Below are 14,748 nucleotides of genomic sequence, written 5' to 3'. Positions count from 1 at the left end.
GAAGGAAGGAAGGAAGGAAGGAAGGAAGGAAGGAAGGAAGGAAGGAAGGAAGGAAGGAAGGAAGGAAGGAAGGAAGGAAGGAAGGAAGGAAGGAAACACAAAACAAATGAAACAGATGAATGTTTCATTTTGTCTCCTGTTTTGGAGACTTTTTTTCACATCAAGATTCCATTTCAAATTTTTTTTTGTCAGCTAATGATTTTATAGTGGTGGTCCACTGTTGATGGCTGTGTATCTCCTTTCCCTTGCAAGGTCAGGGCTCAGCTTCCAGTCTGACGGCTGCCCTGATTCCTGGGAATAAAAGGGACATCTCTGGGCAGCCTTCTGCTTCCCTTTTCCTTCATGGACATCTGAATCCCCACTAACCCAGGCCATTCCCAGTGTCCACCCAAGGCCACTCTCAGTGGGAGGACACTGTATTTRTTTGACTTCCAGGCTACTACAGTGATTTTCCCCTTGAGTTTGAGCTTTTTCACTCAGCAAGAAGAAAAGCTTCCCTCTTATCCCATCCTCAGAAGACAGAAAGTGCTGGAGTGTCGTTGCTTACCTCTGGGGATGGGAACTGGGATTTRTTTCCATCGACTGGGGCGACCAAGAGCATGTCCTGCAGGATGGTGGTCATGTGCTGAGCCATGACCTTCTGCTGGTCCACRCTGCAGTGGTTCTCCAGGGAGATGATCACAGGGTACGGTGAGGTCTGCAACAAGACAGCAACACACATCATCAGTGAGCTCTGCAGTGTCACCAGCCTGGAGCAATTGGTGTAAACCCCAGTGCTGTTTTCTCTGGAAATGAGTGTGTCAACATTGCTATTCTCCTAAAGAGAGGATTTGTTTAAAATGTACAAATTTAATTGTGCAGCAGTTAATCAGATCTGTGCTGATGCCTTCCAGAGATGATGATCCAATGGACAGGACACCAGGATGGGTCAGGATGCCTCTCACAGACTTTCTGGGGCACTCCCTGTGCCTCCATTCTCCCCTTGCACTGTGGGTCAGAGCACCTTCCTACCCACTTTCAGAGGAAGGACTGGGAAAGGGGCTTTGAAATGACAGGGTTTGCTCAAATCCTTAAGTGATACCAATCCTTCCTCCATTCCTGCATAGGATTGACCTGGTTCCTTGTGCCCCCCAGGTCATTTTGTGCGCTGAGGGCATTGCCATTATTGTCATTGTTACTTCATCTGGCCCCAAAGGAAACTCAACACCTGCTCCCAAATGCACTGGAGGAAAACAGCACAAAGCCCAATGAGTCTGGGCAGACCCAAGGCTTTTTGAAGGCTGCTGCCATACAGGACTCAAGCCCTTTCAAAGCAGAATAGAARCATTCCTTCACAGCCAAAATATGCACATGAGTTCCTCTAAACTAGAAATGAACCCTGAGACATCAAAGCCACACAATTCATGGGCTTGTTGGCATTTTCCGTCAGGTACACTCAAGATTCTGGGTGTCATTTTCACTGCAGTGGGATACAGGATGCAGCTGTGCTGGCAMAGGTTCAAACTCATCCTCAGATGGTGCTCTCCCTGTCCAGCAGCTCCCAGGAAAGGATCTCTGCAGGAAGCAGAGCATGGATGCTCAGACAGAAGGACACATTTTGTCCCCATGAGAAATGCTAAGGTGAAGCCTTCATTGCTTATASTCTCTGCTGGGAGGGAAGAGATCTACTGCCAGTCCTGGGCTGTGCAACATGAGGAAAGGTCCCTCATCCTTACTTTGAATGCATAGTTCTTGATGGCCTTAATGACATCACTGAAGAGGATCTTGGAGGTGAGAGTGTAGCCRTGATAAATGACGGGCTCCGAGTTGGGGCCATCCCAGCAATCCAGCTCCACACAGCGACAGCCTTTGGTGAGGGCTCTGGAAACAAAGAAGGGACCTCCTGGTTGGGTTCCACACCTTCTGCTCCACCTCCAAGTGAGGGTGCAGCAGGCACAGGTGCTACCTGGGAAGACTGACAAGAAGTTCAGGGAGCAAGGAAGAAGGAAGGAGCTTGGAAAAACAGGAAAGCAGATAAAGGAGGGGATCAGGTGAGCTCAGTGCCAGCAAAGAGAGCTCAAGGTTGAGCAAGGAAAGCACAGAAGGATCTGAGAAATAAGGTAGTGAAAATCCAAGGTAGAATTATCCAAAGAATAAGACATAGCAAGATGAGAAAGGACAGTCATGACTGTGCCCCAAGTCTTTCCCCAAAGATGGTGAAGAGAAGAGAAGATCAAGAGTGGCTGCACTGGAAGAATGACAGTCAGCCTAAGAACACAGGCCACAAAGCTTGGATAACGTGATTTCTTCTTCTGTATCAGCTATGAACCAAGAGATGAATCCTCAGAGCAGGGGGGGAGGGAGCTGTGGGAACTCCTCCCCAATTAGGGCAACTGCTGAGGGCCCGTTTCCCAAACTGTGTCTACAGAGTAAATTTCCACATGAAATTCCCACTTCTACATATCCATACTTCCAAATGTAGATCCCCCCTGCTTACCGGTTTGGAAGGCAATCTTGTCTTTTTCACTGTAACTCCCTAAACATTTTTGACTACACAACTCCTTTAACTCATTGCAATAAAATCACAGATTCACAGAATGATTTGGGTTGGAAGGGACCTTAAAGGGTAAAGTTCCAACCCCCTGCCATGGGCAGGCACACCTTCCACTAGATCAGGATGCTCCAAGCCCCATCCAACCTGGCCTCGAAACCTTCCAGGGATCCAGGGGCAGCCACGGCATCTCTGGAAAACCTATTCCAGAATCACAGGACACTTTTTTTAACAACCAAAACATACAYCTGTATTTATAAGATACTGTTAGAGGAATTCGAAGTGCTACTGAAAAGCATCTTGTGCCAGATTTCATGCTCTACACTTTTGACCTTGTGACTCCAGACAGTCATTGCTGCTGAGAATCAGACAAGTCATAAACAAAGACAGAACTGCAGTCATTGACTGGCTCATAAGGAAACACTGTCTCACCTGATAAAAACRAGGAATAATGTAAGGTGGGTGTGTAAGTTACTAAAGGTCACTGCAYCCACCTGGCCATGAGACATCAGCCTCTGTTAAAAGCAGACTGAGCCAACACCCAGTGCTTTGTGCAGGGCTSCTGTACCAATATCTGGGATGCTAAAGAGGGAGCAGGTGTAAGTGTCTTGATCATTCCCCCTGCTCCATCAGCTCACACTCTGTCTCTCTTTTTTTTGATTGCTCCAACTATGTCTCTCCAAAACAAACACCAGCATGGTTGTAGGGAAATTCCTTTCTCCCAAAAGGCAGTCCAGTGCACAAGTAATATGACACTGTGCATCATTTTGGCTCCTTCCAGTCCCTATACAAACCTGCAGCTGTCACAGAAGTCYTTGTATCCTGTAAGCTCCTTGCACTCTCCTGTGACGTATTTTGGGGAGTGCAACACCTCCTCAGCAWCATGTTTAGAGAACACTGGGTTAGAGAGCTGCAATCCATCCTCCATGTGACTGAAGATATTTTATCCTCCTTCCAAATGCAGTGATAATACTCCTTACACTCAGGTAGACACCAGATGAGACCCAAAGGTCAAAGCTCTGTGCAAAGGAGGGCACAGCCAGCCTGGTWCAGAAACAGCTCACCCTGGGCACAGGGGTCAGCCCATATTACCTGGTGTGGTGGGAGATTGCTTCTCAATCCTCTTGCATCCATCAGCACAGACACTTTTATCCTCTGAAAGAGAGWGGTTAACCTCCCAAACACACACACAGACACACACACTCTACCTGATATAGGCCTCTGTGCTGCTTGGCCCTGTGATCTGGTCTTCCATGAGATAGGTGTTGTGTGAGGATGACACCAAGTAGTGACTGAGAGGCTGGGTCATGTCCTGATAAACTTTCCGATGGGAGGGGTTGAATATGTTCCCCTCGTCTGACAGCAGGTACATCAGGAAGCCGTCCTTGGTCATGGCGTTGCCCCTCTTGGCTGCCAGGAAAACAGACAGAAAACCCCATGCTGAAAATGTGACACCACCAGGCTGTGCCATCACCTTCAGCACAGAGCCTCTGCTCTCCAGGGGATCTCAGAGACACAAAGTGCTCCCCAGGCAAATCCATTCGGTAACAGCAATGACATCGATGCTCTCCAGACAGGGATGACACATTCAGCTGCCTGAAAATGCTTTTAAAGCCTCTTTATGACACTYACTGGCCTTGATAACATCTTAAAAGTGTCAGACCTTACCTCATCTGTCTCTAGAGATTTACGGCATAAAAATCTCCATTTGAGCATTTCAAGGTTTCTCTACACCGAGCCAGAGGAGCTGTCAGACGTCTAAACACAGCCAGATAAATCCTGTCTAGATTATCCAGTGAAATACATGATTTGCAAAGAGGAAATACAAAATTCCCCCAGCATTGGGAAGAAGTTGATTTTTCCCCATTTTGAGGGACTGAGCTAGATCTCAGACTAATCCTAAAGTCTGACAGCTGCAAAACCTTGTCCCTCTCCTGGAAGAATACCAGGGCAGCTCAAAGGCAGCCCATGACCCTGGCTTGGTTCCTGGAACACATCCTCCAAGGTGCTCCAGGCTGATGATTCTCCTGCATTCCAAACATCCCTGCTCTGGGATTGCCCTCCTAAACAGCTGGCACTGCCTTGACCTCCCCTCAGAGATCCCCTTACCCAATGGCTTTACAGGTGCCCACCATCAGGAACATCTGCCTCCACTCCAGCTTCTKGAGAACACAAATATTGCTACATTCTCAACCTTGAAAAGCCACATGAGGTCTTGGCATTTGAATAACCCATCTGAGTCTCCCAGAATTTTCATCATCCTCTAGTTCAACCCCTGTATCAACCCCTCTCCTGCTGTTCAGTGCACCCAAAATAAAACTGGAGAGAGAGATTCCCAGAATCTCCTCTGCCCTCCTCTCCTCAAGCTGCTAATGTTCCCCTAGGAGAGTGGTGTTTTCGAAGCAGCTGCGGGGAAAAAATAATACACAGACTTGCAGAAAAAAAGCAGCAGCAATGCAATTCATAGTTCATCAAAAAAAGCAAGATTTTGAACCAAACCAGCCAGGGTTTTCAACCTACCTCTTTCGTTGGGTTCATATTTCTGAATTAAGGCAGGGGCAGCAACAACRGCATCTTCTTCCTGCTGCATCTCATAGAGAAACCTCACCAGGTTCTGGCAGGACATGAACCCTTCTGGGTCTGAATACCTTTGGAAGATGCTGTCTATTTCCTTCCTCTCTGTCAGTATCTTGTAAAATTCCTCTATCTCATCATCCTCCAGAGCCTCTGTTTTGGACTTGTCACAGTGCTGTAAACGTAGAGGGGAGAAGGAGTGAAAACCTTCTTTCCTTTTGGCATAGGCCAGCCGTAATCTGCACCAGGGCTACACAACGCAGAACACAAAATAATTGGAAWGAGTTACTGGCCAGTGAGGGAGAAGCACTTGGTCAATGACAATGGTTCTCATTGACAAGGCCAATATTCATAGAACATTACAATTGTCAGTATTTCTGTATTATCAGTGTGCTCAAAAGCATCAGGTATGACCTTGAGTTCCATTGCTTGGTGTGCTTCAGTCAGGACTGCTCAAATTAATCTATGCACAAATCAAGGGTCAAAAGAAATGTAACCCTTGATCTCAGGAGAAATAAAAGGAAACAATTAACTCTCTTAAACAATTATAGAAATTGTAGCCTAAAATCCTGTGAGTAAAGTGAAAAGAACCCTACCCTTGACCTTAGCAGCTCAGACCACAAGAGGCTGACAAGACTCAAAGCAACTCAAAACCAACTTAAAAAAACCCCACAACTGCTAAACACATGCATGTCTAGGTATGAAAGAAATCCACTGCTACACAGAAACTTTCCATTCTCTTCTAAAATATGCCAAGTAACAAAATCCCCATAGATTGCAAATCAGACATAATCTTCTCAAGGAACTGTAATTCAGAGCATCCATCTTCCTCTGGGGTTTGAACTTTTCCAGTCGATACCATATTTGACAGAGCACCACAGCCAAGGACTTGATTGACCATGACAGATTAGGAGCTTGAGATATGCATGTTAATGTCTCCATGAAGGACAACAGCTTTTCCAATAACAAGTATTTCCAGTTTGTTTAAAGTACTCCCAGGTTCAATTTTTCATCAGAAACCTTTTTTTTTTTCCCTGTGGCAAATCCCGATACTAATTTTTTTGTTTGTTCCTAGCAGAAATTCTTCAACTTGTCAAACCAGAGGAATTAAATTGCTTTCCATCTTTGATCCTTGTGACAGATAGATCTAWTTTCCTGACTTTTGTGATGAAAACGCATGTCTTAGTTTCACCAGTCATCATACTAATCTCAACCTAGCTCTGCCAGTGATCTCAGAGATGGCCATGATGGCTTTGGCAGTGTTCCAAGCAAGATGATAATGAGGGAYTTTCATCCCCTGCAAATCCTTCACTATCTGTTTATGGAGCTCATATAAAACCAAAGAACATTATCATGATGCCCAGCATTTCACAAACTGAGATGACAGAAAAAAAGGTGTTCAACTTGTGCTGACTTCAGAATCTGCTGGGTAGAAGCTCTGGGCTCATCTCAGCGATGTGACATACTCAGTACTACAAACACCTCCAAATTAGGTTTGAGAGTCCAGGAACTGCCTTTTCCCTGCTGCCTTCCATGTCCATGAGCCTGTGCTGTGGCTCTGGCAGATCCCTCAAGCTAAGCTGAGCTTGATGCTTAGCAATTGCAAGAGGAATATAAAGAGGGAAAGCAGCTGGTGGAGACGGCAGGGGTATCATGAATTACAAATGTTCTCTTCTTTAAGATATGACAGGGAAAGTGACACAATATTACTTCTAGAAAACTGGCATTTTAACAGATGTACCTCAGGAAATTTATTCATTAGTTGCCATTACTTGATTATTGTCCTGTGATGAAAACAGGACAATAGCACTGGCACCAAACTCCAGGTCAGGTCAGATGCATGGTAAAAAGTGGGTTCCTTCTGCTTTGGCTATGAGAGCTCCAAATTAGAAAGAGAATCTCAACCCAAAATCCTGTGTTTTACCTCCCATGTATGAATCACAAACCATGAGTCCTGGATGACCCTTGGCCTGTCAGAAAAAGCACCTTTCTGATGCCCCAAAATGAATATTCAGGTTGAAATGAAGTGAGCAATGAGAGGAGCTCTGCATAATTTCTGGTTGCATTGCATACATTTTACTCAGGTGTCTCGAAGCTAGATGTAGACACAGACTCATGTGATGAAAGGCAAGAATAATGTGAGAATGTGCCCTGCAGCCCCCTCTTGAACCCCTGGTCACCCTTCCTTCCTGTGACTAAATGAAGAAAAACCTCTCTGAGACAGAAAAAATCACCCTTTAATAGGCTGTAATGCCCTGGTCCACCTAWGCTGAGGCAGGATGCAAACTGAAAATGTAATTGCTGTAGGAGCAAGACAGACCCTTCCTGGAGGCAAATCAGCCCTCAAGAGATCTGTATTAACCTCCAAAGAGCCTCTYTTTCCAGTGGCTATACAGGAAACTTAACAATTACTTGCCTAATGATGGTACTTCAACTAATTCCCTGCATTTCAATGGGTTGAATCAAGGTTTAGCCATTACTCCAAGTCCTTAAGCAAAAAGAATTAACTTCATCAGGTTTCCTCTCCTAGAGCCCCCTTGTAACTATTGTGACAGCAAAAGAGATCCATTAAATAAGATGCTGTGCTTATGAAAAAAAATTAAAATAAAAATAATAAAATAAAATAACCAAACCAAGGGTGATTTTTTCAGGTTGTTGTTATCTGAAGATGTAGGAGTGATTAATCTCCTATATGAAATGTACCCTTTAGAATGAGATTCACACCCTGGTYCCTTCTGGCTTCACCTGCCCAGACTGCAAAGGAAGTGCTGGCAACCATTTCCAGTGGAGAAACACAGCTCAGTCAGTGGATTCCCAGCCTTATTTCCATTCCTCCAGGGTCTTGCTGGAAGGGAATAAAGGATGGGATACACCAGCCAGAGTAGGCAGTATAACCRGAATATTCTGCAAGCTGAAATTCTTTAAGGTCTGCTGATGACCTTCCCCCTAATTCTTGCTGATTGATCAGAGTTGTCTRTACAGCAAGGATTAGGAATCTTGGACCTCCTTTGGGGAAGGCTGGCTGCTCACAGGGAGGAGCAGGAGAACTGACTGGTGCTCAAAACCACCTACATGTTTACCACTGATCAGAAAAAAAACATTTCTGAAACTGCACACCCATTAATTCAAATCCTGCTTCAGACGGGATGGAGGTTTGGAAATTATCCAGATGTTTTATCTYACCTCAGCAGGATGGATTCTCTAGAGAGAAAAACCAAAAGCTTAACAACTGAGAAATTTTCATCTCTTTCTTATTTTCTGATGGGCTCAGCCAGCAAGCTGAATCTTAAGAATTTAGAAGTGTACATCCCTGACCAGATTAAATATGCCTTGGGAGTATTAAATCAATCAGACTCGTCCAGGCTTYGGTGCAATGTTGGGTATCTATCATGAATCTGGAAAGGTTTTTTTTCTTAATTTGCACTTTTTTTCTTTTTGTTTTCACCTGACACTTGGCACCCTTCTCCTCTGCGAAGGTGAGGATCTGGTATCACAATTGCAACCAAATTTCAGCCAGACTTAGGCATTCACATGTAGCTGTGGCACATAAAACTCTGAAACACCTGGGCCTTGAACTTTGCTTCCTTTTTTCTTGCATTATCCACGCCTGCATCTCATTTTCTGCTTTGTGGCAAAATAAGGTATCAATTATGAAGAAAGATCTGAACACACCCACATCAAAAGCACTGTGCTGGCCCCACTTAGTGGGAATCTGCTGAGCACCAAAAACTGAGAGTCCTTCTTTGGTACAAGAAAAGAAGCCAGAAGTWCACTTTAGCTGAGGTGAAAGCTGTGGGAAACCTTGACCTCAGCCAACAGCACACCCTTTTTCTGCTTGCTCCCATTACCTGGAAAATCTTCTTGGCATGATAGTCATCGACTTCAATGTTCACTTCTTTCAGGAAGTCTTTGAGCTCTTTCAGGCTCATCTTGTTGTCTTTGTTTTTATCAGCTTTCCGCAGGCAGGTGTGGATCCAGCTGCGGGGTGATGTAAGGAAATCTTTCCAGGTCAGTGCCCASCCTAAACACCTAAATTCCTTCTTGCACATGCTGCACATGGCAGGGGGGGAACCCTCTCCTAAAGGCTCTGAGTCACTTCTCCAGCTGCTGTGGGCCCCCAGAACAGCTGAGAGCAGCTCACCTTCTGCTCCCACAGCACAACCGCGCTTTGGCAGAAGGAAAATGCACTCTGATACAACTGATCGTGACCCAGGAGAAGCTTTTCACCATCTGGCCAAGGCTGGAGMAGCTCTCTTTACCCTGTAGGAGTTTCTGGCCACAGCCAGAAACAGTTTGATTTCTCTTTTATGACAGAAAGTACATTCTGCTCCAGACGGTGAAAAGGGGATAAAGGAAAGAATGAAAAGAGCTCCCAAGAGGAGCTTGGCAAATTCATTGTCATGGATCTGTTCAACATTCAGTGTATAACAGTGAATGCCTAACTCCAAATAAGTATCAGTAATAATTTCTGAATTCTCCTTCAGCATATTTTTAGGGATTTCTATCTATATGTCCTAAGAACTTTATGGTGAACAGAATCAAACCAAACTTTGTGGGTCTTGGCCTCCCCTGAYGAAATGCACAGGGTCTGTTACTGTGTTGCACTGTGATAATATTTCATAAAAACTTGGTTTTTAATCACTTCAGTATATCTATGGATGTGGAATAATTGCTACAAGAATGAGCTTTTCAAGGTGATATCAGGTAATTTGGACTGGGTCTCCCAATTTCTTTCACTCTCTTGGGAAAATAATGTCYGACAGTAGAGACACACTGAAGTTTAAAACACACAAAAAAAAAAAATCCATGCTTTTTGCATCATGGAACTGACTAATTTGCTTTACTGTCAAATGAGAAAGGTCATCCAGAAAAATATCCACTTTTCAATAGAAAAAAACTATCAAAGTAAGAATTTGATCTCCAAGAATAACCTTCCATGTGTCACATAGGAAACAATGCTTCAAACTCGTTCCAGAAAAACTTCAAAAAAATGCCCAGTGTGAATGTTAATCAGAGTAAAGCTCAGGATTAGCAAATACCAGCTGAGGCATATAGTGCTGTAACATTTAAATTGGGCCTTTCAAAATGACCTCAAAAAAGGGCACGGACAGCCTTAGGGGCTGTAGACATAACCCTGAAACAGTGTTCACCAGAGCTACCCCTGCCCTGAAATATTTCCTAGTGATGGAGAAACGTGTAAACTGTTTGTGAGTATTGTTTTGTCTCATGGAAAGCTGAACTTTCTGACTTTAAAAATCTTGGCAGGTGCTAAGCAATGACCTCACCCCACAYCCGTCTCAGCCTGGTAATATTAATATTCCCCTTCTTTAGACATGGAAACCAAAATAAAGACAGGCTGCATTTCCCAAGGACACTCCAGAGCCCTCAACCAGGATCTGGCTTGGATTGATTCTTCCCAGAAAATCAAGTTTGAGTCATGGAGCTCCCATGAGCAGAGGATGGGAGCACACCACACCCACCCCAGGGTGCAGAACACCCCCTCCATCAGCTCTGCTCCAGAGTCTGCTCAGGCTGTCACCCTGGTGCCACCCATTCACACCTGACCCTGCACCTCAGCTCCCCTTCACAGCCTTCCCTAAAAACAWCAGGCTGGAGGAACACCCAGCTCTGGTGAGGCAAGAGGAAATCCAGTCTGCTACAGAGGCGAGCAGCAGGGGTGGTACAAATTACTCTTTTGTGCATAGAAACTACTGGGTTTGTGCAAACCACTGCAATAACCCCACCTTTTTCAAGAGTCTGCATCATTTCCTCYGATAATGAGTGCCCAGAGGTCATGAACATACCCAGACTCCTCTCTGGGCAGTAAATGCATCTACAAAAGAGTGTGTCCAGGTTCTACCTGTGAATGGAGGATGTTTTTCTTTTAGATACCTTCCCAGGAGGYTGAGAAATGCAGGAGGGAAATCAGAGAGCCCAGGCACACACAGTGGGTCCTCTTGCTACAAAAGCAGCTGAGATCTCAGCCTCTTGTTTCAGCAAAGAGCAGCATTCTGACCCCAAAACACCCCAAACTCCACATCCATCTGGCTCCCCTCAGCTTTGGGAGAGCTCAGAGGAGCTTGATGAATTAAACACTTCAACTGAAAGTCCTCTCATCTGGTACAAACACCATTTTTCTGTCCTGGCTACRGGTCTTCCTTTCACCTTCCTCCCCTCTGTGGGCCCAGGTGGACTGGGAAAAGCTGCTCCCATTTCTGTGTACATCCAGAGATTTCTGCCTTTTGTTTGTAAAGGATATGACAGCTCCAGGGACACCAGCTTTCTATTAGAAACCAAAGAAGGATGACTGAAACCATCTGGCAGATATCCCAYGAATGTGCTCAGAACAGAAATGCTGCAGAACTTCTGGTAAGTGCTTTCAAACCAGAAGAAAAGCTCACACATAAACCCCAGGACCGAAGTAGACGGTGCTACCCTGCTCAAATGAAAAGTCCTCTGTATTTTCTGGTCTGAATTCTTCCCTGCACACATACCTGCAATATTTGCTGAACAACCCACGCCAGCTTGCTGCAAGGTTGAATCTGAGGCTTATTAAAACAGAACTGGGTGTATAAGAATATCAGAAATGCTCATCAAGCATGTGGGAGTTTTATCTGTGTAGGAACACAGGACTGGAAAAATACATAAGACACTGAATCCAGTCCCTTTYTACCACATTGTGCTATAAACTGAACAAGTCTCATCTGAAAATAACAGGGGTTTTGCTTTCAATCTTGTTTTYAAAAACTTGCACATTCCTTACTTGTTTTTCAAGGCTTTGGGAGGCTGAAAAAGATACCCTGCAAGGCAATTCTCCAGTCAGGGGGGACAGGCAGGGGACACAACACTTCTCATCTTCCTACTCTTCCCCTTCTGTGCTCACAGATGCRGAGAACACTCCTGAGGTTTAAGGAAGATCTGAGCAAGCCCACGCTGCCAAGCAAACCCAGTGAAGGCAGACTAAATTTAAAATCCCAGGCTTTAATTAAACATCATCAAATTTCAAATGAGAAATCATGCTGTTCTGTAATTCCAGGTTACGTTAAATGGCCTGAGACAAGCCCAGATTGGAAGCCAGCACTGCACAGTAATTACTCTTCCAGAAATATGGTTTGCCTACCCACCCTATTTAGCTTCGATTCTGCTTTCCAAAGACAGAAAGGCACTTTCCATGCTGGAAATTTACAGCCTTCTTCCCTTGCAAATGTCATTGTTATTTTTCCCCCTTTAACAATCTTGCCTCATCTTATGGGCAAGTTTTTCAGCAATATATTTAACTTGATATGCTCCAGGGACAAATTTCTGTAGCCCAGATTTTCCCCTACCCACTGTGGGGTGGCTGAGGAGCTAGAAAAACCATCTGAAAAAGTACACTCAGTGCAGGAGGTAAACAGGGCATCTCAGGCACATCAGAACTAATGCAGTCTGATTCCTTTAAGTGAGCAGCACGGTGAAAGTGCTTCTCAGACTTCAGAGAAGCGCAGAAGAGTAAAGTCTGTTGAAAGCTCAGCATTAATGCACCATCTCCTTCACATCAGTACATTATGACCCAGCAGAGAACCCACATGGAGTGAAGACTTAACTGAGGGCAAGACTTGCTGGTGTCTGCTCAGATTCCAGCTCTGTGACTTTCCCCAGCTGAGGATTTTGTATCTCCCCTCCTCTCTGATGTCTGGTGTCAAACAAGCCATAAAGCCCACCCAGCCCTCCTTCCCCGAGCGTGATATCAGCTTTCCTCTCAGAGAGCTGAATATCTACCTTTGGGAAGCTCAAAGGAACTTAATATTTCATGACTGCTGCAGCTCTGTCAAATCAGGGTGAAATCAGCCAGCRGGTTCAGATGTCATGGTCAGTGTCAGACACACAGGGACTGAAGAAAATCCATCCCAAACTGCACCCACRGATATTCTCTCTTTATATACATGAGATCTCTGTTTGCAAAGCAACTTACTGAGTGAAATGCAGCCCCAGGGAAAATTTCCTGTGAATCCAGCAGAGAGAGGATTTTACCCAATAACCAACCCCTCTCCATTTCACAACAAATTCACTCTCCCTTCCTGCTCTGCTCCTTTTCCTTTCTGATTGCTGCATTGTCACTAGAGCAACTGCAAATTTTTTTTCAGGGCAAAATTTCCTCCCATGCTGAGGCAAATAAGGAGTAATTTCACTCAAGTCAGTGGAGCTACCCTGGAGTAAATTTGGCAGTGAGAAGAGGAGAATCAGTTCCCTCTCCTTGTATTACCGAGAAGCACGGTAAACAGTACAGGCTTTTCATGCCTTGCCAAGAAGTGCCTGTCCTGGAGCTTACTGCAAAGCAAGTGAAACAGACCCCTGAAGAACACAAAAAAATAATGATTGTTTTATCTGGAGCTCCATGAAAGAGGGAATTCTTTGCTTAAGGAGCTACATTAAGCCTGACTCCACTCTTGCTGGTATCATTGTAAAACAGGAGGGAAAAGCACTGGAAACCAGGGAAGTTGCCCGGGTGCAAAATCAGTGCAAGAGAAAACTCAGTGCCCAGGGCCAGCAGRGAAAAAAGGAGGTTAGTCTACTATCCCCACCCACAGGGAAAGACAAGTGCATCTTTGTCTGTGATTAACCACTTTGTAAGGCAAAGGATACTGTTGGAGTTTCTGTTTCTGGTTCATGGAGTTGCTGTGGGCGATGATTTTCCCAAGGCCGGCGATCCAGTGGTTGGCATCATCYTCTGAACTCGCAATGAGGTCCAGGTTTTTCCTCTGGTCTTTGAAGATGATGGAAAAGCAGCGATACTCCGGGACATCCTTGGCGTATTTTTCCATACCTTCTGTTTTATGGCCTGACCTCACATCCCGAATATCTTCAATGGARACTGTGGAAACAAAGCAGAGCCTGCTGTCAGCAGGGGTTCAGTCAGCCTTATCTCTACTTGATGAGGGATATTAAAAAATTACTCTTTCTCCTTTTCCTGAAACCTCTGGAGGTTTCCCTTCCTTTTCCCTTCTTCTCCAAGCTTTGATACTAAAGAAAGCTCAACTCAGAGGGATCAGAAAGAACAAGAAATTTAGAAAATAAAATCTCTTTCTCCATGCTCTTTATTTAACAAAGAAGCAGAAAAYGCCGTAGGTGCCATACTGTGATGTCCTGTTTATGAGACACAAACCCCTGCCAAGAGTTTGATTCCAAGTCCTTGGAGCACCCCTGACTTGAGAATCCCTTGACTCATCTGCCTCGAGAATGGGGACAGCGAAGCTGTGCCTCCCTGTGAACATCACCCCACAGGAAAATCCTAAAAMCATAGAATGGTCTGGGTTGGAAGGGATCTTAAAGATCAGMCAGTTCCAACYCCMTACYATGGGCAGGGACACCTCCCACTAGATCAGGTTTCTCCAWGCCCCATCCATCTGGCCTTGAACTATTTCAGGGATGAGAAGTCCATAGTCTCTCWGGGCAAAATGAGAGGTGACTTCAGTAAGAGGAGGGTAGAGAACAGAAGTGTCCTTCTTTAGGCTGCAAAAAAGCAAAACGGTAAAATTTAAGATTCCCTCTGTTCCTCTCAGTCACAGCAGTGCGAGTTAAGGAGGTAAAGACCAAAGCTTCAGAGCAGTCTGGTGTCACCCATGCTCCATCCTAACCCCTGCCAAGGGTAGACTTTATTCTCCTTG

At 45.0% G+C, this 14,748-nt stretch overlaps 1 protein-coding gene across 3 annotated transcripts in view; it reads right to left on the bottom strand.

Moving 5' to 3' along the window:
* Positions 1–14,748, bottom strand: part of PLCD1 (phospholipase C delta 1) — a 49,864-nt gene that overhangs the window by 12,549 nt on the left and 22,567 nt on the right. For 2 of the 3 annotated variants that reach the window (XM_057365431.1, XM_057365430.1), the window contains exons 3-8: positions 13,727–13,955; positions 8,953–9,082; positions 5,051–5,279; positions 3,739–3,940; positions 1,716–1,860; positions 548–697 (exon numbers count right to left, since the gene is read on the bottom strand). In XM_057365431.1, coding sequence (XP_057221414.1) covers positions 548–697; positions 1,716–1,860; positions 3,739–3,940; positions 5,051–5,279; positions 8,953–9,082; positions 13,727–13,955 — 1,085 coding nt within the window. Of the gene's footprint in view, positions 1–547; positions 698–1,715; positions 1,861–3,738; positions 3,941–5,050; positions 5,355–8,952; positions 9,083–13,726; positions 13,956–14,748 lie in introns of all 3 variants that reach the window. The other variant, XM_057365429.1, reaches the window with a different exon arrangement.

Source organism: Malurus melanocephalus, unplaced genomic scaffold, assembly GCF_030028575.1.
Source record: "Malurus melanocephalus ecotype Western Australia unplaced genomic scaffold, MMel_1.1 scaffold_52, whole genome shotgun sequence".
In the NCBI taxonomy this organism is placed as follows: domain Eukaryota; kingdom Metazoa; phylum Chordata; class Aves; order Passeriformes; family Maluridae; genus Malurus; species Malurus melanocephalus.
This window is presented reverse-complemented; position numbering and strand designations above follow the sequence as displayed.